The sequence below is a fragment of the Orcinus orca genome, chromosome 2, assembly GCF_937001465.1.
Source record: "Orcinus orca chromosome 2, mOrcOrc1.1, whole genome shotgun sequence".
Lineage (NCBI taxonomy): Eukaryota > Metazoa > Chordata > Mammalia > Artiodactyla > Delphinidae > Orcinus > Orcinus orca.
The window spans coordinates 169,332,224-169,357,575 of NC_064560.1; the positions used below are offsets into that span (position 1 = coordinate 169,332,224).

General features: G+C 44.6%; 1 protein-coding gene across 1 annotated transcript; it reads right to left on the reverse strand.

The window, feature by feature from the left end:
• Window positions 1–1,172: 1,172 nt before the first annotated feature.
• On the reverse strand, window positions 1,173–24,431 carry SLC10A1 (solute carrier family 10 member 1). Its single transcript, XM_004262171.3, has 6 exons — window positions 24,039–24,431; window positions 23,157–23,516; window positions 12,457–12,667; window positions 4,828–5,006; window positions 3,100–3,296; window positions 1,173–1,308 (listed from the first exon to the last, which is right to left on the reverse strand). The coding sequence occupies exons 2-6, from the start codon at window positions 23,510–23,512 to the stop codon at window positions 1,202–1,204; spliced, it is 1,050 nt and encodes a 349-aa protein (XP_004262219.1). The 5' UTR covers window positions 23,513–23,516; window positions 24,039–24,431; the 3' UTR covers window positions 1,173–1,201.
• Window positions 24,432–25,352: the final 921 nt, after the last annotated feature.

Below are 25,352 nucleotides of genomic sequence, written 5' to 3' on the forward strand. Positions count from 1 at the left end.
TTTATGGCTGTATTGGGTCTTCGTTGCTGTGTGCGGGCTTTCTTTAGTTGCGGCGAGCAGGGGCTACTCTTCATTGCGGTGCACATGCTTCTCATTGCGGTGGCTTCTCGTTGCAGAGCATGGGCTCTAGGCACACGGGCTTCGGCAGTTGTGGCTTGTGGGCTGTAGAGCGCAGGCTCAGTAGTTGTGGCGCACGGGTTTAGTTGCTCCACGGCTTGTCGGTCTTCCTGGACCAGGGCTTGAACCCGTGTACCCTGCATTGGCAGGTGGATTCTTAACCACTGCACCACCAGGGAAGCCCTTTCACCTGTTTTTTTGTGCCTATGAGCCAGATGGAAAATGTCTGAATTTCATTGGGGAAAATTTGAAACTTAAGGATTTTAGTTACTTTACTTTGACTTAGCAACCGCTAATTTCGGCAATAGCGTACAGTACTCTGAATTTGGAGGGAGCATAATGTGAAAACTACTGATACCTAATGAAGGGATGGGACAGATGATTAGTGAAACTATTCTGTTGGTATTTGTACTTTTTTGGCTTTTCTTTTTTAAAGTTTTCCTTCTCTTCTGGAATTGTGTTCTTCAAAACGTTCTTTCATTTGATTATAGCTGAGGTTTGGAGTTTGTCTTATCCAAGTGTTTTTGCGTTTTATTATGTCTGCTTTTGCGTACTTCGTGTCATGTTCTCAGGAGCTTTAATTCCAGTGATGTCAAAAGGGAAGGAATGGGATCTGAATATTTAAGGTTAGAAAGGACTTCTGAAGTCTGTTAATCCTACAGTACTCTGAGCTTGTATTTCCCTTTTGGGTCACAAAACTTGGAACAGAATTTGGGTATTTGATTTTAGGGTAAGAACCCATTTATTGACTAGTTCAGAAATTGCTTTTTTATGCCTATCAGGCACTGTTTTAGAGATGCAAGGGCAAAAGGCAGTTTTGGTTCCTGCCTTTGTAGGGCTGTCATTGAATAAGTCTTTTATTTTTTAAACAAGTATCAAGTTGTAAGCTGGGAATAGGTGAGGCTTTTTGGGGTAGACTCCCACTTTGTCCTCCACGCAAGGCTTGATGATTCTGATAGTTTATGGTGGAAATGCTAGAGAAAGAGACCCCACTGGTGGTGGTTCATCTTTCTGCTCTCTGTATAGTTTGCCACGTTGGCTTTCTGAATTGCCTTCTGACCAGAATCCAGGTCACTGGGGAAGGCTAGGCTGTGCAAGGGGGGCACGCCTCCCCTCTGTGGGTGCCATTTCCCAGAGCTGTTGGAATGGTTTCTTCAGTTGTGTCAGCTTTGTGGATCATTTTTGTTTTATCTGTAAAGTTGAAGAGGGTCATAGGTTAGGAAGAACAAAAGAATAGTTAAAAAACTTGTTCTATCTGGGAGATAAAAGAATACCAACTTACTCCTAGGGTGTCCTGTGTTTTTGTTTTTTCCCCCATCTCTTTACCACCTCTTCTCCCGTGACAAACTGAGGAAAGATTTGCTTTCCCCTCAACATCCCTGATGGTAATACTAGTAACAAAAGGTCTAATAAAGAGCACTGACTCTTCATCACTCCATCTCTGACTTCTTAGTATACACAGTACAGATGGGGAGTTGAGTTTATGTACGCAAAGGTTGACTATTGCCTTCTGGGAGCCAGTGGGGGCAGGGAGGAAAATGCATTAAGTGGGAAGTCTACCAAGGGGTATTTCCATACCCCTATCATTGTGGTGTTGGGTCTACCCCTTTTTCTGCCTGCATGGCGGTGGCGAGGAGCTATGATTATGGTCCCCCTTTCCTGTTCTCCTATCTCTCTAGAAGGGTACAAGGGTCAAAAGCACAGAAACTTGTGACAGATTCTTTAACTTGAGCGTTGCTGCTTGGGCCCAGACAGTACAAGAGCTCCAAAGAGGTGAGTTATTTGCACTTAGTTTTGCCACAGGGGTCTTGCTAGGTGCATTGGTTTTGAGAGCCATAGACTCAGAATATGGCCTCTTGAGCACATTTCAGGCCTTTCTGGGACTAAAACTGCAAATCTGGGAATCTGCTGCTTTTGTTAAAGAAGGTGGAGTGTTCAATGGGTAACAAATATCTTGAGTTGCTCTCAAGAGAAGTATCAGATTAGATTCTTTTCCATAACTCCACTGTAGTATTGAACCAAAGCTTAGTAAAAATGGTTCTGAAGTATGGTTACTTATTTATTGGTTTCTTTTTGGCTACTTGATAACCAATACTACATCTTTTAAGTTAATTGTAAGTCTTCATTTGCTACTATAAGATGATAAATTCTACCAGGGTAAGTTGTATCTTTCTCATAAGGTGTAAATCAGTCTCCAGGGTGTAGAGGTCTCGAAGGCATCCTCAAGTTTGTGGGAAATGAGTCAGTTGAAGGATTTGAGTGGTTGAGATGAATATACTAATGTTTAGAGTTATAAAATACTGAAATATGTTACCAACTGAGATTTGAGTTTTCTGATTTGAAAAAAAAAACGGGGGGGTTTAAAGCCCACTAAGGGACTCGGTGGGCTTTAAATTATATTAAATCTAGACTTTTGATAGTTGTTATTAATTTAATAAGCTTATACCTAAGTTTTGTTTACTGTGTAGCCAGAGTTGGAATCCTCACTTTTCGATTCTGGATTATTGGGCCGCATTGCTTTCATGTTTTCTCATATAGGAGTGCCAGTGGTGCTGGGGCTCTGACCTGGCTCCATGGCTTGAGAACCTACTCTTAACATGGAAACTTAGTGACTTCTTGTGAATAGGACTTTTCACGCAACATCTCACAACTATGTAATGTCCAAGACAGTTCTGTCCTATTTCTATACCCTGAGTCCTACATGGTCTCCTGAGTCCTGCATGGTCTCCCCAGTTAAAGTAGCCAAAATTGCCTCTGTTCTATGAGGCAAACTCCACATCTGATTCTCCCAGCAAAAATGAAGTGCCGTTATTATAGTTAGTCATGGCTCTTTGAAATCCCTTCCTGCTTATTGGTGCTGCCTGGTTCCTAATGACTTTATGGGTTACAGCCCTATCCAAAAGGTCCTTGCTAGAGATGGTTGCTGGCAGAATCATGTCCAAAATGGGAGCAGAGCTCAAAGGGGAACAATTCAGTACTTACGCTTGGAAGGCTTGATTTTCTCATAGCACCGAAAGATGGCAATGAGGAGAAGCCCTTCTCCAAGCTGGAAAATCATATAGAGGAGAGGAAAGAAGAAAAGTGGTCCAGTGACTTCAGGGGGGAAGGTCACGTTGAGGATGGTGGAGCAGAGTTGAATATTTTGGCATCCAGTCTCCATGCTGACAGTGCGTCTGCACCTGTGTAGGTTAAAAAAACAACCCCATATGCCCTCAGAGAAGGCACGTGAGGGTGCAACTTCACTTGCTCATCTCCTTTCTCCCAAATACTCTAAGAGAAACTGACAGTCCAACACAGATGAAAATGAGCCACGTGTGGAGTGCACGGTTTTGAGAAAAGTCAAGTTGGCCCATCTCTTAAATCACCAATCCAGCCTTGTGGGAGATGGTGACTGTTAGGTTCCTGTTGGGGAGTTTTTATGAGGGAATTTTTGAGTAGCTTGGAAATCTACAATTTGTCACTTGCGGGATTATCAAAGTGAATTTTGGAGAAATGTCTGGCTGGAGGGATAAAAGGAAGATGGGAGCCAGAATCATTCATTGGCAGATGTTGGGCTTACATATAGGACAGTTAGAATTTAAATGTAAAGTAGAAGATTGTCTAAATGGGAACCTTGCCCTGTGGTCCAGTTTCTGGCTTGGACATCTTTAACTCCAAAACACAATGATTAAATAAAAGCTTGGTTCCATTATCTGTCTTTGGAACACATCATCGGTTTTGCTTTCCATTTTATGGATTAAAGAATGGAATGTTTGTTAACATTTAATACAACATTTTATTCACTGAAGTGCAATTAGTATATTAAAATAGTTCTTTGCTAAAAAAAATCGCCAGCGCTGTCTCAGCACATTTACTATGAAGGAGACTACTGTGGGCACTTGATGCTGTGGCCATTTATCATGACCTGTATCATTCTGTCTTCGTGAAAATTCATGAGTGGTCATTGGCAGCCTTTTGACTGCTATATCACCATGTGTTGCATCCTACAGTAATTTGTTCTTTATTAAATTAGCCTGGTTTTTGAAATGGATAATTATTTTAAAATTGTATTTTAAAAACAGCTCTTCGGGACGTTGTGGTACGAGGCTGGAGTGCAACTGTTTAGACCCCTGCGTAAACATCTGTCTGCCATGTGGCTGAAAATAGGGAATCTTGAAATGGGGTACCACTCTGTATAGACAGGGTGCCTGATGTGTCCACACCCGGCGCTCAAGCTGACTGTTCCCCTAAAGTAGCAGGTGTGTTTGTGAATTGGATTAGGCTCTAGCAGAGGTCCGCAACTACTTCAGCTCTGAGTGGCACTTAGTAGAGTTGCCACCCAAGGTGTTGTGTCAAGACTAAAACCTAGACAGGGAGGAGAAGTGGGAAAGGGATTGTCAGCGCTTGTCATGACATGGAGCTACTCCACTGCCATTTTCCACCAGGGAGTTGGGCGGGAGGTGGAATCTAGGCTCTGGAGGGAGCACTTTGCCATGAACTGCTGCCCTTTGGATGATTCGATGCCTTTGGTCTTTGTGTTTTGTTTCTGGATCTGTGTTATTCATTCAGTACCTTCCCTCCCCAGTATTTCTCAGTCCAGAGTTCATTGTTCAGTTGAGACATTTGAATATATTGCTTGAAAAATGCCTTCCCGAGATCATGGATCTTACCTTTTTCTGAGAGACAAGAATGAGCATGAGACCCGTGGGACAGTGGGACCTAAATACCTACCGTCCGTTGAGGCGGAACAGAGCAGAGAGAACGTAGCCTAGCAGGAAGCCGATGAAAGGCATCAGGGAGGAGGTGGCCAGCAAGTGTGGTGTCATGACAAACAAAATGCTCTTGCCCACGTTGAGGACAGAGAGCACTACGACAGCCACACTGCACAAAAGCAGGAGGATCATCCCTCCCTGTGAATAAGGACAAGGAGGAAATGCAATTAGAAGGATACTGGGCATGTGGAAGAGCAGAGAGGGCTGGGGAAACACTGGTGGGTATTGGAGGTGGAAAACACTTTAATAAATGTATTCGAAGTGGGAGGGAATGTGAAAGACCTTTATCTTTCATCCTTTTGGATTTCTCATCCATAGCTAGGAAGCTTCCTGGAGGTCATAGATCTGATTAACACGTTAGGAAGACTGAGCCAAGCACAGCTTCTGATCGAGATCTCTGGATGGCAGGTTTTCAGCGAAGTGCTATGGCTCTGAAGGATGAGACTATTCAGTCCTCTGGCAAAGTGAATATTGTAAATGAAAGTTCTCTTTCAAAGTCTCTGAAGCCCGTCCACATATCCCTACAATACTGCCATTGCTGTGGTCATTTTGGAGCTCAGTAGAAGTTATTCTTAGAACCTGTCATACTGGTCTTGAATACCTCCATTATGGGTAGGGACTTCATCCATCCATTTTACGATGAATTTAACTTCTGGAAATTGCCAAAGTCATTTGAACCAAAGATGGTTAAAGCAGGTAATGAAGTAAGGTAATGTGGTTTTAGATCCTAAATGATGTATAACTGTAAAGGGATGAGCCTACTTTCTTGAGTGACCTGCAGATTGGATGATAAGGAAGTTCCCAAAAGGAGTTTCAAAATGGCTCAGGCAATAATGGCATCATTAGAAGCAGTTCGGGTCCCTGTTGGTGGGAATGTGAATTGATACAGCTGCTGTGGAGAACGGTATGGAGGTTCCTTAAAAAATGAAAAATAGAACTACCATACAACCCAGCAATCTCACTACTGGGCATATACCCTGAGAAAACCATAACTCAAAAGGACACATGTACCCCAATGTTCATTGCAGCACTATTTACAATAGCCAGGACATGGAAACAACCTAAATGTCCAACGACAGATGAATGGATAAAGAACATGCGGCACATATATACAATGGAATATTACTCAGCCATAAAAAGGAGCGAAATTGGGTCATCTGTAGCGACGTAGATGGACCTAGAGTCTGTCATACAGAGTAAAGTAAGCCGGAAAGAGGAAAATACCGTATAGTAACGCACATATGTGGAATCTAGAAAAATGGTACAGATGAACCTATTTGCAGGGCAGGAATAGAGACGTAGACTAGAGAACGGACATGTGGACTTGGGGGGAAGGGGAGGGTGGGACGAATTGGGAGATTACGATTGACATATATACACTACCATGCGTAAGATAGCTAGCTAGCAGGAACATGCTATAAAGCACAGGAAGCTCAGCTCGGTGCTCTGTGATGACCTAGATGGGTGGGATGGCAGGGGTGGGAGGGAGGTCCAAGAGGGAGGGCATATAGGTATACATATAGCTGATTCACTTCGTCGTACAGCAGAAACTAACACAACATTGCAAAGCAATTATACTCCAATTTAAAAAAAAAAAAGTGCAGGTCCACCCTGCTTCAGGTAAGTGCTGTGAAAGCAACCGTCATCAGGAACAATGGTATGTTTTTATATGTTATAAAATACATTATTTTATAGTTAACATCTTACCATTTAAAATTTTCAATAGGCAGATTTATGAAATTAGAATGTTAAGATTTTTCAGCATGTAACAAGGATGCAAGCTTTCAAAGTGTGCTTACCTGTCTGTGCATTTTAGAGGATGACACACTAAACTGATGAAATATACACATACACCTAAGCCTCTGTCCCTCTCATCTTCTGAGTAAAAGGATATATAGCAAACTTTTCTTGAACTTACCGTGTTGTTTTGTAATGGTTATATGTTTTGGTTCCGTTTCCAGCTCATTCGCACATGTGGGGTTTTATATTTCCTACTACCATTTTTTAAAATTGTGGTAAAATACATATAACACAAAAGTTGCCATTTTAACCATTTTTGAGTGTATAATTCAGTGGCATTAATTACATTACAGTGTTGTCCTAGCGACATTTTAACATTTATTTATATTGCTCTAATTTCAGCTGTACAGTTCTGCATTTCTGTGTTTTTAAGCCATGTTGCAACTGATAATGATCATATGAAACATCACCTGTACTGATGGTGGTCCTGTCCCAGGAAAGGAAGGAATCTCACCAGTAACAACATGCTTCAGGTTTTATTGAAAGACTGATGAACTGCTTGGTTTGCCCTTGCATTTTGAGTTAATTTCTGCCTTTTGGGTTTGTCGTCTACCTAATGTCCAGTTTTTGCCCCTATCAAAAGAGTGTAATGGATAACATAGGGTGTACTGGGCTACAGGGATTGTGAATGAATCCAGAAGCCCTCTTTCTCTGTGTGAGTATCACTCTCATCCCCTCACTTTCGTTCTCCCAGTCTTGGGGCCTGTGGAGTGGTGAGCACAGACAATGGTGTGACCCAGGTGTGAAAGCCATCCTCAAGACGTGTAAACTGGTGAGTCATGCAACCTCTCTTGAGTGAGGTTGACAGCACAGGACCTGGCATATTAGAACCACTGACTAAATTGTAGCTATTACTACTCAGGGAAAAGAGAGGAATTTGACATCCCAAAGTTTTTTGTCACTCTCAGTCCTGCTATTTGTGGCGATCTCATGTCCATGACCTGTTGAGAAAAGAGGCCATAGGTGGGTGCTTCTTCATAGGTCACCATGTTTTCTACCACCTGCACTGTCCTGTCATCACTGATTGAAGCTGTGATGAGTGTCCATTCATGGGTAGCCGACTCAGCTTGCCAGTGATCTAGGAGATAACCTGGCCCAACTCTTCTTGCATCGGTGACCTAGGCAGGTTGAAGAATGACCTAACTAGTGAGATCCTTCCTCTTGTTTAGGGAGTTTGAAGAGTTACAGAGAGGGAAGCAAGAGCAGAGGCAAGTGTTAAAATTTTGACACAAAGGCCTGGGAGCAGCAGAAGCCACGAGTTGGCAGAAGCTGTGAGATTTAGGAGAGTCAGGTCAGTTCATCCGTAGCAGCAGGTATGGGAAAAGCATAGGTAGAGTGGTTGAGTCAGTGTCAGGGCGGGATCCTTATTGAAGAGTGATGGTTGGCTTACGGTAAGAGTGGCTCTTAGACCATATGTCATGCTCAGGTTCACCAACTTTCTAACCATGTAGGCTTGAATAAACCCTTGCATGGGTAAGTTAAAGTATTACTTGAATTGCCTTTCCAAATGGGGCATCCCTGAAATTGTATTATTATTGTGTCTAAGTGTTTAAGTGTGACCTCCTTCTAGGGAATGCAATTGGTTGAGCAGAGTTTGAGCAGATAACCCTAACCTTCTGCCAGAGCCAGTTACCAGAAGTTGGATAATTTTGATTTGAAGGTCTCTAGGAGTGTTAGGTGTGCAAAGAGGCCGGGACAATTGTTTGCTCATTTTCCAGCTTGTAACTCACTACATTATGAAACGGGGAGATTAAGGATGAGCACAGTCCTCAAAGAAATGTAACACGAGGAAACTTCAGCGTTTGCATCTTGACCACTTGTTTTTCTCTGCATCCTCACAGGAGTGATTCCTGTTTGGGAGTAATCGATAAACGGAGCTGTTGCCCTTCTGCTTGTCTAACCTTGGAGGTTTGGCCAGCAGCAAAGTGTCCCAAGATACACCTGCATTTTATGTGATTCTTTGTTACTGGCCTCTTTCCAGCGCAAGTATATCTCAGCCCTTTGAATGTTCTCCGGGGTCTTTTTTTTTTTTTTTTTTTTTTTTTTGCGGTACGCAGGCCTCTCACCGCTGTGGCCTCTCCTGTTGCGGAGCACAGGCTCCGGACGCGCAGGCTCAGCGGCCATGGCTCATGGGCCCAGCCGCTCCGCGGCATGTGGGATCCTCCCGGACCGGGGTACGAACCCGTGTCCCCTGCATCGGCAGGCGGACTCTCAAGCACTGCGCCACCAGGGAAGCCCCTCTGGGGTCATTTTGACTCCATTTTTTGCTGTGGAATTGAGTCATGGATGTGTAACACAAGAGGAACAGGAGTAGAATGAGAATAAGGCAGGAGACTGAACTTCGTCTTGAAGGGCTTTCTCACTTTAAGATTGAGATTCTTTTTGCATCCTCAGAAGAACACTTTTTTTAATTGAAGTGTAGTTGATTTACAATGTTGTGTTAATTTCTGCCATACAGCAAAGTGACTCGGTTATACATGTATATATTTCATATTCTTTTCCATTATGGTATATCACGGGATATTGAATATAGTTCCCTGTGCTATACAGTAGGACCTTGTTGTCCATCCATTCTATATATAATAGCTTGCATCTGCTAACCCCTAACTTCCACTCCATCCCTTCCCTACCCCCTGCCCCCAGCAACCACAAGTCTTTTCTTTACATCTGTGAGTCTGTTTCATAGATAAGTTCATTTATGTCATATTTTAGATATCACATATAAGTGATATCATATGGTATTTGTCTTTCTCTTTCTGACTTACTTCAGTAGGATAATCTCTAGGTCCATCCATGTTGTGCAGATGTCATTTCATTCTTTTTTTATGGCTGAGGAGTATTCCATCGTATATATGTACCACATATTTGTATTTGTCTTTCTCAGAAGAACACTTTATTCTGAGGTAAGGAGACATGTTCTTATATCAGTTGCACTTGGGGTTCTAGTCTTTGGTTTCACCTATAAAGTAGAGGGGGGCAGAGCTGCTTTAAGTGATATCAGGAGTAACTTCACATTTTTATGTTCTGTGATTTTTTTTTCTTTATTCCTGTATCCCACAAACTATCTTGAGTAAGTGAAATGATAGACACATGTTTCTGGTTTTTTGTTTGTTTTTTTTGGCTAATGTGTGGGAGAGACAGGACTTGCCCTTTCTTCCTTTGTTTATTCTCAGGTATTAGCTGTGCGTGTTGAGAATTCAGTGTTGAGGCACAGCCTTAGGATGTTGCTTCTTGCAGGTGGGTGGGGAATAAGAATGGAGTGGGTATTTATAATACAGTATGATACATGTTGTTGCAGTGGTGTTGCGTGATACGGGAGCAAGTAGGACAAGCATCCTGCCCAGGCTTGTGGGTTAAGGAAAACTTCCTAGAGGAGGTGCTAATTGTGTTGAGACTTGAAGGGTGAGTAGGAGTGAGTCCAGTGGGGCATGTGCAGAGAAGAGAGCTGACACTAGAGAGGTTGGCTGAGACCAAATCAAGAAAGGGCTGAGGGGCCACATGACTCCTGGGGGAGTTTAAAGAACCAGTGAAGGCCTTTAAGCAGTGGAGTGACGTGATAGTTTCTTTCCAGACTCAGGTTAAAACTGGGTCAGGGAGCCAGGTTAGAAGGCTGAGTTGTCTAGTGAGAGAGGAGAGTGCCTGAATGAAGACAGTAGACACAGGGATGGAGAGACATGGGTTCAAGCAAAAGAAGGCAGAATTGACGATCCCTGATTCGTGTGAGTGGGGAGGGAGAGGATGTGGAGAATGACTGTCTGGTTTCCGGCTCAGGCAGTGGGGCACGTTGAATGCCATTCATTGAGATGATCACACAGTGGGAGGAGGGGAAGAGCAGGCTTAAGGAGGTGGTTTAAATTTAAGACATACTGAATTTTAAATGCTTGAGGCATATTCAGGTAGAAAGATTCGGCAGTTAATAAATGGATTCAGGAGTCAGGAGAGAGCTGAGAGCTGTTCTGACAGTCATCAGCTTGTAGATGGCTGTTGAGATGGACCAGATCTCGTGGTGGGGAGGTCCTGGGCTTAGGGAAGAAAAGCAAGAAAAGCAGAAAGCTTGGGCTGAATGCAGAGAAGTAACTTTTACCAGAGGAACTCACAAGGGAGTCTGAAAAGCAGTGCCAAAGACGTGGTAGGAAAGCAGGTGCCCTGCCACTGAAGCTGAGGAAGATTTTTGAGAAGGAGGCAGTGGTCAGCCATACCAACAGCTGCTAAAAGAAGAGTTGAGACATGTCCATTGGATTTGGTGAAGAAAGTGGAGCAGGCGGTCATCAAGATGCTGAGTGAATCGGAGGCCAAGGAGTAGAGACTGTTGAGGCCTGGCCACTGGAGAACTGTCCTGCGGGCCAGTGTGGTGAGAGTGGAAGGTGGGTGGGGACAACGGGTGACTCCCAGGAGCACGGCTCGGAAGGGGAGGAAAGAGAGGTGTTGGCTGGAGCGGGAAGTAGAGTCCCGTGACTCTACTTAGTTAAAAAAAAAAAAAAAAAAAAAAAGGAGAGATGTGAACCAGTATCAACGTTGGCTGTGAAGAACTAATAAGGAGACGTTCTAGAAATGAGACCGAGGGGGAGGAGGCTATGGGGGTAGAGGACATGATCAATAAAAGGACATTTCTGAGGAGTAAGGAGAGAACGGAAGATGCCATCCAGAGCAGAGTGGGGTGATGAGCCATTTGGCAGGAGGAGGAATGACTTCACATCTTCAACAGGTGGGGAGGGGGACTGTGGCCATGGTATTAGGACTACACCGGGACAAGGGCAAAAACTACCCTTGACAATGGTAGTGTGAAAATCAAAAGACCCTGGAAACCTGACCAAACCTCTTTGTTCCAGGCCCGAAGCTGCTGGAAGCCTTGGGCCTCCAAGTAGTATGCCCTGTAGCCCGGCCCAAAGGCATAGATCCAGGGGTGGGGACCACAGCAGGCCTTCAGGAGGCGAGTTTTTCCTGAGGACAGGGATGGAGCCTGGGATCCTGGGCTGAGCAGGGAGCCAGAGGAGAGACTGATGGGAACTGAGCTCCAAGGTCACAAGAGTTGGTAGAGGAACCACTCACTCTACAAGTCTGATTTTTCCAAAGGCAGGGCAGTGGCGTGATGCCCTCACAGCACACTCCTACACCTGCTGGGGCCATCTCACTCCACTTTTCTCCTATCCCACTCCTAAAGTGATACAAGTGTGCCTACCACCTCTCCCCCTGGCCTCCTCCCCTCTGGCTTCTCATCCAGTCAGCCATGTTTGCCCATGGTCTCCCTTGGAACTCCTCTATTCAGGCATCTCCCTAGGCTTACCCAAATCCAACCCTTTCTTCATGGTCTGGCTGAAACCGTGCCCCCTCCTTCCATCCTCTAGGGAAGCCTTTCTTGACCACCTGGCCCTCACTAACCTCACCTCCTTACATTCTGCCAATACCTGATTGTACATTGTGTTGATCTTGTTTCTCATCTATTATTGACTTTCTGCAAACAAACTTCGAGGACAGTGGCTCCTCAGAGAGTGTAGCATAAAACTTAGCAGCTACTAGGTACATGATAAAAGTTTAATTTTATTATTAAAATAATGATTATACCTTATAGTTGTGTGTGGTGTTTTACTGTTTTTCTCCTAACTTCAAAAATATTCTCATGTATATTACAATCCCATGAAGTAGGTTGTACCAATAGCAGCAGACTTCTTTTGTTTTTTTTAAACAAGGAAGGAAACTGACACAGAAAAAGCCCAAATGACTTGCCTCAAGCCATTCACTGCGATGATGGTGGTGTTCTCGCTCCCTGCCCAGGCCCCCAGGTTCTTACCTTGGTGACATAACGTACGTATTGTGGCCGTTTGGATTTGAGGATGATGCCTATGGTGCAAGGAATGAGAATCAGGATCAGTGATATCATGATGTTGCCATAGGGCACCTTGTCCTTCAGGGTCCCATCATAGATGCCCCTGGAGTAAATGTACAGGAGGAGGGGCATCATGCCCAGGGCAAAGAAGGTAGAGCAGGTGGTCATCACGATGCTGGGTGGGAGACATAGGAAGAGTGCAGAGAGAGAGAGAGCCCGTTAATACAGGCACAACCTCATTTTAATTGCGTTTTGCAGCTGTGTTTTTTTTTTTTTTTTTACACCAAGTAAGGGTTTGTGGCAACCCTGCATCAAGCAAGTCTATCGGTGCTATTTTTCCAACAGCATTTGCTCACTTCATGTCTCTGTCACATTTTAGTAAGTCTCGCAATATTTCAAACTTTTTCGTTATATTATGGTGATTTTTGATGTTACTATTGTAATTGTTTTGGGGCACTGCGAATCACGCCCATGTAGGACGGTAAACTTAAAGGATATAAATGTTGTATGTGTTCTGACTGCTCCACCAACTGGCTGTTCCCCCTTCTCTCTCTCTCCTGGGGCCTCCCTATTCCCTGAGACACAACAACATTGAAATTAGACCAGTTACTAACCCTACAATGGTCTCTAAGTGTTCAAGTGAAAGGGAGAGTCACATGTCTCTCATGTTTTTAAATCAAAAGCTAGAAATGATTACACTTGGTGAGGAAGGCCTGTGGAAAGCCCAGATAGACTGAAAGCTAGGCCTCTTTCCCCAAACATTTAGCCAAGTTGTAAATGCACAGGAAAAGTTCTTGAAGGAAATTAAAAGTGCTACCCCAGTGAACACTCGAATGATAAGAAAGCAAAAAAGCCTTAGTGCTGGTATGGAGAAAGTTTGAGTGGTCTGGAGAGAAGATCAAACCAGCCACAACATACACTTAAGCCAAACACTAATCCAGAGCAAGGCTCGAACTCTCTTCAATTCTAGGAAGGCTGAGAGAGGTGAGGAACCTGCAGAATAAAAGTTTGAAGCTAGCAGAGGTTGGTTCATGAGGTTTAAGGAAAGACATCATCTCCACAACATGAAAGTGCAAGGTGAAGCAGCAAGTGCTGATGTAGAAGCTGCAAGTTATCCAGAAGATCTAGGTAAGATCATCAATGAAGGGGGCTCCACTAAACAACAGATTTTCAGTGTAGATGAGACAGTGTTCTACTGGAAGAAGATGCCATCTAGGACTTTCATAGCAAGAGAGGAGAAGTCAATGCCTGGCTTCAAAGCTTCAAAGGACAGGCTGATTGTCTTGTTAGGGGCTAATGCAACTGGTGACTTTAAGTTGAAGCCAGTGCTTATTCCAAAAATCCTAGAGCCCTTAAGAATTATGCTAAATCTACTCTGTGCTCTATAAATGGAGCAACAAATCCTGGATGACAGCACATCGTTTACAACTTGGTTTACTGAATACTTCAAGTTCACTGTTGAGACCTACCACTCAGAAAAAAGATTCCTTTCAAAATGTTACTGCTTATTGACAATGCACCTGGTCACTCAAGATGTACAAAGAGATTCATGTTGTTTCATGCCTGCTAATACAAAATCCATTCTGCAGCCCATGGATCAAGGAGTAATTTTGGCCTTCAAGTCTTTCCATTTAAGAAATACATTTTGTAAGGCTATAGCTGCCATAGATAGTGATTCCTCTGATGGATCTGTGCAAAGTTTGTTGAAAACCTTCTGGAAAGGATTCACTATTCTAGATGCCATTAAGAACATTTGTGATTCATGGAAAGAGGTCAGAATATCAACATTAACAGGAGTTTAAAAGAAGTTGATTTCAATTCTCAGGGATGACTTTGAGCAGTTCAGTGGAGGAAGTAACTGCAGATGTGGCGAAAATAGCGAGAGAGCTAGAAGTGGCGCTTGAAGATGGGACTGAATTGCTGCCATCTCCTGATAAAACTTGAATGGATGAGGAGTGCTTCTTACGGATGAGCAAAGAAAGTGGTTTCTTGAGAAGGAATCTACTCCTGGTGAAGATGCCGTGAAGATTGTGGAAATGACAAAAAAGCATTTAGAATATTACATAAACTTAGTTGATAAAGTGGTGGCAGGGTTTGAAAGAATTGACTTCAATTTTGAAAGAAGTCCTATTCTGGGTAAAATGCTATCAAATGGCAAAATCATTCATGAAAGGAAGGTTCAGTCTTGTTGTCTTATTTTCAGAAATGGCCACGGCCACCCCAGCCTTCAGCATCCACGACCCTGATCAGTCAGCAGCCATCAGCATGGAGGCAAAACCCTCTACCAGCAAAAACTACAACTTGCTGAAGGCTCAGATGACGGTTAGCATCTTCTAGCAATAAAGTATTTTTAAATTAAGGTATGTAAGTTTTTTTAGACACACTGCTATTGCACACTCAGTAGACCACAATATAGTTTAAACATAACTTTTATATGCCCTGGGAAACCAAAAAATCCATGTGACTCACTTTATTGTGATATTCTGCTTTATTGCAGTGGTCTGGAATTGAACCTGCAGTATCTCCAAGGTATGCCTGTACAGACTACTTTGTGGAGTGCCTGCTTTGTGCCAGGCATTGTGCTAAGAACCTTACATACATTGCTTTATTTCCTTTTCCCAGTAGCTTAGGAGGTAAGCATACTATCTCCTTTTTGCTAATGAGGAAGCTGGGGACTTGAAGAGTTGTGGCTTGCCCAGAATCACACAGATAGGATGGCTGAGGCAGGATTTGAACCCAGGTCTGTCCAACTGCTTCAGTCCCTGTGTGCTTCACTGTGGAAGGAGCCATTCTGATCTCCTCTGTAGTAGAACTCTTTTTGCTCTCTATACTTGACATAGCACAGCCCATTTTGAAGAAAGCTGTGTGAGCCCATCACTCTGGCTATAGCCCATTGGAACGTAGAATAACACCTGACCTACTAAGTTGCTAAGTGCCTGCCTTAGAGCCTAGGGGATGGCTGGACATAGTGATTCTGTCTAACTAAGATAACAAGGATTAAGTACATCAAGAGCACTTTCTCACTTGGGGAGTTTGAATGTGTGCACAGTGATGGAGCACTTGGTTTTGGAGAGGCATGGGAGGCATGTTCAGGCAAAACCCAAAAAACATGCAAAGAAAAAGCAGTAAACAGAGGCCATGATTAGGAGGACTGTAAACAACAGCAGCAAAGCAGTAAAAACAGAATAATGGAAGGACCACAATGGTGGAGCTGTAGAGAAGGCAGCAATAGTTACCCATTGTTGAGTAAGTGACAAGATAATCTGGTCGTCAAACCTGTTTTTTATCTTGAATAATATTCTAGTCTCCAACACCAATATTCTCATGTTCTTTACTTTCTGGTTTATCCTTAACATTATTTAAGAGAAATTGAGTGTGAGTCTCAGATCCTGAAAAATAGTATACCCTCCCAGCTCTAATCTGTATCCTAACTGTCCTAAATGTCCTATTACCATCTCCATTTGGAATCTCATACATGTTAATCCCAGGACCCTGTGTAGGAAGAGGCCCTCCAGAAAGACCAACCGAGAGAAGAAGCTGCTAGGGAACCTTCTTGGGTTTGTAGACATTCACCTTACAATATATGCTCTGGCTTCCATTCTAGTGGGAAGGTTGGGGACGAGGGCTTGACAAGACCGCAGGAAAACCACACTAAGTGTGTGTCCCTCCTCCCTATAGCCCTATTCACTATCTACACCTCTTCATTGTTTCCATAGAGGTCAAATATGGCTTATATGAATATCAACTACATCCTAGTCCAAAGGGTCCAGAGTATAGCCATCAAGAACACAGAGTTATCATATGTCCCAGTGATTCTACTCCTAGGTATATACCCATGAGAATTGACAGCATATGTTTACACAAATACTTGTATACAAGCCTTCATAGCAGCATTATTTATAATAGCTAAAAAAGGGAAAACAAAATATCAACGGATAAGCAAAATATGGTGTATTCATGTAATTCAATATTCTTCAGCCATAAAAAGCAATGAAGTACTGCTATATACTATCACAAAGATGAACCTGGAAAACATTATGGTAAGTGAAAGAATCAGAAACATAAAAGGCTAGATATTATATGATTCCATTTACCTGAAATCTATAGAGACAGAAAGTAGATTAGTGGTTGCCAGGGGCTGGAGTGAGAGAGGAATGGGAGTGACTGACTGCTAATGGGTATAGGGTTTCATTTGGGGATGATTAAAATGTTCTGGAATTAGATACTGGTGGTAGTTGTACAACCTTGTGAATATTCTATAAACTACTGACTTATATACTTTAAAAAGGTGAGTTTTATGGTATATAAATTATATCTCAAAAAATAATTTTAAAAATCTAGGGAGCAGCTAAATTAATTCTTAGAGGAAAATTTATAGCCTGAAATGTTTATATAGGAAAAGAAAGATTAAAAATTAATGAGCTAAGCATTTCACTCAAGAATTGAAAAGAAAAACAAAGTAAACCTAATGAAAGCAGGACAAAGAAAATATTAAAGACGAGAGAGTAAACTTTAAAAATTATATAAATTAACCGAGAATCAATTAAACCAAGAGCAAATTCTTTGCAAAGTCTAATAAAAATAGACACCGCTGGCGAGACTAACCAAGAAAAAGGAAAGAGGGCACAAATTGATGTTATTATGAATGCAAAAGGAAACATAATTTCAGATACAATAAAGATTTTAGAGAGTCATAGAAGAAATCAAGGACAGTCTTATACTTTCATTTTTCTATTCAGATTGAATGGACAATTTCCTGGGAAATATAATCTGCAAAAACTAACTCAAAATGAAGCTGAAAACCTGAATCAACTTAGAATCACTAAAGACATTTAATCAGTAGTTTGAAACCTGTCATCCAACCCCCACACGATGTACATATGGTTTTACAGTAGAGTTCTACTAAACATTCAAAGTACAGATAGCCTCAGTATTATATAGAGAGCAAAAAAAGTGGAAACATGTCCCAAATTATTATATATGAATAATAAAATTTTACAATCAAAGGTAGAAAATCACATTATGAGAAAGGAAAATTAGGGTCCAGTCTCATTTATGAACACAGAAGCAAAAGTCATAAATAAAATGTTACCAAATGAATCTAGCCATGCCTTTAAAAAATAATGCAATGAACAAAATGGGTTTATCCCAGCAATATAAAAATGGTTTAACATTAGACAATCTACTGATATATATCACTGTATTATCAGATTAAAGAAAAAATGGTATCATAGATGCAGAAAAGTGCCATTCAACAAAATTCAATGTTCATGCATGATAAAAATTAGCACACTAGCAACAGAATGGAAATTCCTTAGCCTGAAAAGGGTTATCTGTCAAAAATCTACAGGAAATAGTAAACCTAATGGTGAAAAATTAGAGGAATAAAGCAAGGATACCTGTTCCCATCACATCACCTATTGTAAATTATACTATATAGGTCTTTGCTAGCACAGCAAAACAAGAAGTAGAAAAAACATATGGATGGGAAAGGAAGAAACTAAACTTGCATTATATGCCAATGATAGGACTGTCCACAGAGGAAATCCAAGTGAATTTCCATTACAACTAGTAAATAAGAGAATCCATGAAATTTTGATTACATTAGCAATAAAAAAATCAAGTTCTGATATACTACAAAAATAATTAGCAAATGAATTTTTTTAAAAGATACCATTTATAATATTCATAAAAATGATAAAATATTTAGAAATAAATCTAAAAGAGATATGCAAGATCTTTATGAAAGAAGTTATAAAACTTCATAGGTATAAAATAATGATTAATAAAAGAAAATCTGTACCATTTTCATTTTCATGGATGGGAAGATTCAGTATTATAAAGATAGCCTCTAAATTTATCCATAAATTTAAAGCAAATTTAACCGAAATTCCAGAAATAGTTTTTGTAGATGTGAGACTTAATCCCAAAATTCGAGTGAAAGAGTAAAGGGCCAAGAATAGCTAATGTAATTTTCAAGAACAACAAGGTAGGGCAACTTTCAGATATCAAGATTTATTAAAAGGCTGTAATTAAGAAAGTGTGATATTGGCTCAAGGATAGAGACATAGAACAATAGAACAGAAGGGAGATCCCAGACACAAACTTATGCTTATTTGTGAATTTGGTCAACGAGAGAGATGGCATTAAAAGTTGATGGAGAAAAATTCACTCAGTGGTCCTGGGAATTTTCTCTATTCATATGGAAAAGATAAAATTAGATCACAGCATACATAATAATAAATTCTAGGTTGATCAAAGATCTCCATGTGAAAAGCAAAACTGTAAAACTTTTCAAACATCGGTGAATATCTTTATGACCTTCAAGGCAGTAAAGGATTTCTTAAAGAAACCCCCGAAACAAACTGCCAAGGAAAGATATTCGTATAGTTGGCTAAGTTAAAGCATTCTGTTTTATAAGACATCATTATCAAAATGTAAGGATAACCCCAAAACTGTGAGTAGACTGTCGCAACATGTAAAAACAACAAATAACTGTAAATTAATGAGAAGAAAACACTACAGTCCCATAGAAAAATAGGCAAAGGGCATTATTTTCAGAAGAGGACACCCAAGTGGCCAACAGTATTTGAAAAGTTGCTAGACCTCCCGTGAAATTAAATTTAAAGCCACCGTGACTCATTTCACTCTCACCAGATGACAAAATTTAGAAGTCTGACAATTCCAAATACAGATGAAGACACGGAACAACAGGGATCTTCATACACTGCCCTGGGAAGTGTGAAGTGGAATAACTACTTTGGAGACTTGTTAGTTGCAGATGTGTGAACCTCAAGACCCAGCACTCCTGCGTTCATTATGTATTCTCTCACATGTGAGCACAGGGGGAGCATGCATAGGACTTGCTCATGCAACAAAACATGAAATCCATGTAAATGTCTGACAACAGGAGAATGGATAAATGCAAGCAAACTATACTGCAGTTCAAATGCATGAAGTAGCTCTTTTATTTATATACCTATTATCTCAAAAAAGCAAGCTGTCAAATGATATGGGCAGTATGATACCATTGATATGAAATTTAAAACCGTGTAAATGCAACAGTGTATCTTGTTGATGGATATATACCTATGTAGTAATAGTGTAAAAGGGTCTGTGGAAGTGCTGAAAGGCAAATCCTGGGAGGTGCTCCCTTCAGGGTGGGTAGAGGGGAATGAGATTGGGAAGGGCACACAGGGGGCTACAGTGCTAGCTATTGATTTCTTCTTAGGAGAAAAGCCACACAAAACCTGTGTGCTTGTTCTGATGTCCTTGAACAGAGGAGTCATGCTTACTTTGGCTTGGCATGTCGGGAGCTTTGGAATTTGCTCTGAGACTTGGTGAGCCTCGTGCACTGAGGTGTGTGGGAGCCATGCTCCCAGACCCCCGAACCTCCTCCGCATGTGTGAGTGCTGGGCACTGGTCCTAACTTTTTGGTATCTGTGACTGTCATGATCCTGTTACCCTGAAGGATAGGGATGGGAGGCAACTTCCTGACTCTAGCTCTGAGATTGGAATCTGTTCCATAGTAACATTGTGGACCCGGATGCTTCTCGGGGTCCAGGGACCAGGGAGAAAGGAGCACATTTGGTTTTTTCTTTACCCTTCCTGCTTAAGTTCTCAAGCACTGCATACAGCCTGCTTTGGGGCATCGGTACACCCTGCTTGAGGAACAGTTTTTGAACTCCTGTCAATAGAGGCACTGGAGGCGGAAGCTGAGAGAGTTGTGAGGGGACCCATTAGAGACTCTGTGGTGAAGTGGGAAACTTCTGGGAACCCGGGTAGCTTCTGTCTCTTCCTGCTTAGTCTCCCTCTGTCATGGTGGGGAGAGCTGTGGGAATCCTTGGGTTATCCCCTCAGCCATTGGCTCTTGTCTCAGCTGCGAGCTGGCTGGAGGGGAGAGGGGGAGCAGGTGAGCTGGAGGCAGAGGCGGCTATCAAAGGGGCCCAGTTCCCTCTGGCACTCTCTCCTCTGTCCCCGGTGAGAGCACTTTCTCTTTCTCTTGCGGGTCGCCTGCTTTCTTTGGAGATGTCTAGCAGCATCCTTGAGGAAGGAGCTGCTGGGCCTGGCTGCCTTGAGAGGTCCACCCTGCGGCCCAGCCTCCTTGAATGTGCCCAACGCCCTGGGACGGCCGCTCCCCCAGCCTCACTCCAGCTGTGACGCAGAATGACTGGGAAGAGAGAGCCCAGGAATGGCTCCAGACACAACTGGCCCACAGATTCTCGGGTAGCCTCTGGAAAGTCTCTGGACTTCCGCTTCCTCACGTGTAAAGTGGAATAGGTGTCCTAACATTCCTTTCTGCTCTAGATGGGAAATCGCGTGGGGTTGTACACAGATCTCAAACCCATAGCTTCTGTGTAACATCTGGGCCTCTGTCATGTCCTGTTTGGCTTGCACAGTGTTTTAAGAACTTGGAGCGAGTTACCAATAATTAAAAATTTGGAGATTTCACATAAAAAGGGGGACTCCATCTTCTCCTGAAAAGCAGGGAGCTGTGCAGGCACTGAGTCCCCGTTCCCACAACACCCATGGCAGAGATGCATGGCATCTGCCCCGTGTAGGGCGGCCCGTGTCTCCGAGGCTGGCGGTCACCCTCCAGCCACTCAGTTCATTTATGTACACACCCGACCCTGAAGATAGCACAGGCTTTGGAGCCTTCAGACCTTGGACAAATGTATTAACCTCTCGAAGTCTCAGTTTCCTCATCTCTAGAATGGGGCTCTTTACAGCACCTCCTCATGGGAAGCTGTAAGAGGATCCCATGTAAAGTGCTTGGCCCAGTGCCTGGCTGTCTTTTATTATCAGCACCATTATCATTATTATAATACATGTAACAAGTTGTCCCAGATGAAGAACTCAATTTGGGATTTGAGGCCTGGCGGCATGTGATGGTGGAGGATGAGATTCACGCTCCTCCAGTGGGGTCAGAAGCCTGGTTTAACATGAGGGGGAGGTTTGTCTGTGGGTAGGGGCGTTATGGTAGAAGGTGGCCGTCCCGGCAGAGCATTGTCTCTTGAGGGTCTAGGTGGAAGTGACAGTTCCCAGGTGCCCAGACCAGGAGGCCTGGCCTAGCAGGAGAGCATGAGTCCCTGGAGGCTCTGCCGGTGGAGGCCTAGAGCCTCAGAAACGCAGGTGTTTCAGAAGAGACCTCGTTGGCACCCACTGGCTCAAAAGCCTGGGACATCTGGTCACTCACACTTAGAGGCTCCCCCATGATATTTTACGCTGTCCTATCCAGCGCTGCCGCTTCTACAGAGCCACGAAGCCCTGAGTACCCCTTTCCTGACCTGCAACCCTTCTACAACAGAACTAAGGTGTAGTCCAGGTTTCTCTGTCCAAGACACAGAGGCTGCAGCCGGCCTTGTCCACAGGCTAAATCAAGACCAGGAGCTTGTTTTGCAGCAGTAAGGACTTGGATTAGATAGAGGGAAGAATTTCCTCACAGTGAGGTGGTCGAACATGGATATGTTCCCATGGGAGACTATACAAGCCAAGCTCTCTCTCCATCGACCACCTCAGTAAGGGTCAAATCATATGGGTAGAGAGTCCAGAGCTTCTCAGATGGCAGGTCCAGGGAACCCCCAATGATCACTATCATTTTTTCATCTAATAATCAACCCCAGCATCGCTTGGCATCTCCAGGAGGCTTCCGTATCTGGCTAGTTTCCTTAGTAAAGTTCAGCCAGGGACAGGATACTGACAGGCACAAGCAGATGGACTGTCTGAATTTACTGCCTTGCCTGGCATGGAAGAGTGGATCGAACCAGAAGAGACCGGCTTGAGACGGAGGCTTAGATAACAGCAAGAGCTTTTATGCTGGTGAGTTTTCTTTAGCCAGCAGGGGCTGCTGTTGCAGCGGGAGCAGGCCTGACGTGGCCTCAGCCTGGGAGGCATTCCAGACCCGAGTCCCACCTGTTTGGAAGGACGGGTGTCCAACCAGCCCCTGCAGGAGGGAGCCCTCACTGATTTCTGCTGTGATGCGCTGGGTGGGGCTGCTGCTGTTCCCCTCCTACCACTTTGGCCGAGGCGAGGCCCATCATGACTTGGGACCCCGACCTGGTCCTGGGAAACTCTAGGATCTACCTGGCTGTGTCTTTGCATCGAAGTGTTCCTGCGTCTGATGGGCGGATGGGGGAAGTTCAGAGAAGACAGCCCAGACAGCTGGGGGGAATCTTTGGAAGTTCCTTCTTGCTCTGCAGGAATTGGAGGTGCTCTTTGGTTCCGAGCCACCTTGATCTCCCTGGAGATCTTTGAAACTAATCTGCACTCCCTTTCATATCTCTGGCCTCAAAGCAGACAACTTGCCCCACCTGGCAGACAGGTAAAAGTTCTCCAGAGGTCCCTTTGCTTTAAGTCAGTACAGTACTCCTTCAAGACAATCCTTGTGCCCCATTCGAGACAACTCTGGGAGTAAGGGGGCTCTCCAGGGTGCCCCTGGACCAGCTGGGCCCCTTTGGCTTGGTGCTGAAACCAAGATGTACCCCAGGTCCTGTCCCCAGCCCAGCGTGAGCTCTTGACAATCAATGCCTGCCACCCCCTGCCCTAGCACCCACCCAGCCCCCACTCACTCACGCTTCTGGCTTTAGCCCCCCTCTTCGCCTTGATTGTGATCTCCCATGCAGCTGCTGTCCCCAGATTGCTCCTTCTTCACCCCCCCGTCCTACCTGAGGTTCATGTCCCCTTTCATGGCCAGAGTGAAGACGTTGGAGAGGTTCCCCCCCGGCGAGCAGCCACAGATCAGGATGGCCAGTGCCTCGACGTTGTTCAGCTGGAAGACCTTGCCCAGTGCAAAGGCAGTGAGGGGCATGATGCCGTACTGCGCCACCAGGGCGATGGCCAGCCCCTTAGGCTTCCAGAAGTGCACCTTGATCTTGCTGAACTCCATGGTGCAGCCCAGCGAGAGCATGATGGTTAACAGTATGATCACCAGGATAACGCTCAGCGCCCAGTCGGTGGGCCGCTTGCCGAAGTTGTGAGGCAGGGAGAAGTTGAACTGGGCAGACTCATTGAGGGCCTCCATCCTCCTGGACGGCAGCGGTGGAAAAAAGGCTGAAGACCCAGCACGCCCCTTGCTCGCCTGCTGACTCCCTGCCCTGCCCAGTCCTTGCTGAGTGCCTTCCTCAATCACCTCCCAGGGCAGGGAGCTTCAGGACAAAACGTAGATCTGAGCAAATAGAAGGATTATGCAACTGGCTGTGCTTTCTCTGGCTTTGGCCCCAAAGGAGAGAAAGCCCAGAGCCTTATCTGCAGGGCTGTTCCGGCCTCTCCTGAGCTCCTCAGCCTCTGCTGTCTTCCTGGGTGTCACTCACACCCCTCCCTCACCTCTTGGCTGCTTCTGGGACAAGAGGGCTTATATCCGCCCCCACCCCGCTTAGCACGCCCACAGGCATTCTGTTTCTTGGAACCAATCCAGGTCCAGCTCCTCTCATTCTCTGCTCAGCCCCTGAGGCCTCAGTTTCTCATTCAGGGGAAGGTGTCTCCCCATGCCCAGGCGGTCACGCACGTCTTCCCCCAAACCCCAGGGAGTGACAAGAGTTGAGTTTTACCTTTCCTTCCTGGAAAGGGAGGTGTGGGACAGGGTAGGGGCAGGTGAGTTGCTGGCTTCCAGGAGAAGTTGTGTCCATGACCCTTGTCCTGGAAGAGGAGAGGTGCCTGTGTCCTTCTCACTTGTGCTGGGAAAACTTGGTCCTATCCCCAAACCTGATGGCACGGATCCCGGGGGAGGAACATGCTCCCACACACACCTAACTCCCGGGAAGAACCTGCTGCGCTGGTTGAGGGGCTCTCGGGAAGACTGGGGGCACGTTCCCCAAAGGGCAGCTCTGAAGGAGCCCTGGCTGGGGAGATTTATTTCTGCCCAGGCTCTTTGGCCAGCAGCCCGAGGAGCCCCATTGCTTGGGAAACTTGCCGAGAAGGAAGCAGGAATGCACAGCCTTTTCTTTCCGATGTCCTGACTGCTCTACCTTGGCTCTGCGCCTGTCTGGGAGCCAGGCTCTGGCTGAGCGGGTGACAGTGGACAGAGGCAGGCACGCCTGGTGTGTGTGGCGTCCCGGGCCTCCCTCCTCCCACCCCAGCCTAGGGATAAGCACCTTCAGAGGAAGGACAGGGAACAGCCTTCAGAAGAATTGCGTCTAGGCGGGGCTGGAACCCAAGAGGCCTGAGTGGGGTCTCATAGTTTCGTATTTGCTGAAACATGAGATGAGGCTTTTTGTGTGGGACTACAGAGGACAGGATGGGGACCAGGGTGCAAACCACTCTGTGGGGGTGGGGAGTGGCTTGGTATGAGGAAGCACCCAAAAATAAGAGCTCTCCAACAATGGCCCCAGGGCCTTTAGAATCCTGCATAGATAAGGGCTGGGATAGGATCCACGCATTGGGCAGCATGGCTCAAGAAGGCTGCTCTCTGGGGTCCTGCAGGTCACAGGGCTACATCCTGTGGCCCTCAATGACAAGAACTTGAAGCTCCTTTCCCTCTGAGAGTTCTGATATTAATGATTTCCTGGTGCTTGAATTGATCTGGTCTCAAGGGGAGGGCGGGCCGAGTGGGGTTTACTAGATGCCGATGGGGGTGTGTGGAGCTTGGACTGAGTATGCCTGGAGGGTCAGGGGCAGGCCCAAAAATGCTGGTCAGAAGAGGCCCCCTAACAGAGTTGCTAAGGGAGAATTATTATGTTTTTAAAAATTTGTTTATTTATTTTTGGCTGCGTTGGGTCTTCGTTGCTGCGCGCAGGCTTTCTCTAGTTGCAGTGAGAGGGGGCTACTCTTCGTTGCGGTGCGCGGACTTCTCATTGCAGTGGCTTCTCTTGTTGCGGAGCATGGGCTCTAGGCGCACGGGCTTCAGTAGTTGTGGCACACGGGCT

What these genes read in the sequence shown, in the direction of transcription:
- SLC10A1 (XM_004262171.3), bottom strand. Translation starts at nt 23,512, where the DNA reads ATGGAGGCCCTCAATGAGTCTGCCCAGTTCAACTTCTCCCTGCCTCAC. An exon ending in AAAGGGGACATGAACCTCAG is followed by an intron (nt 12,668 to 23,156) that starts GTAGGACGGGGG and finishes TCTCCCACCCAG; the next exon opens with CATCGTGATGACCACCTGCT. An exon ending in ACGTACGTTATGTCACCAAG is followed by an intron (nt 5,007 to 12,456) that starts GTAAGAACCTGG and finishes CCTTATTCACAG; the next exon opens with GGAGGGATGATCCTCCTGCT.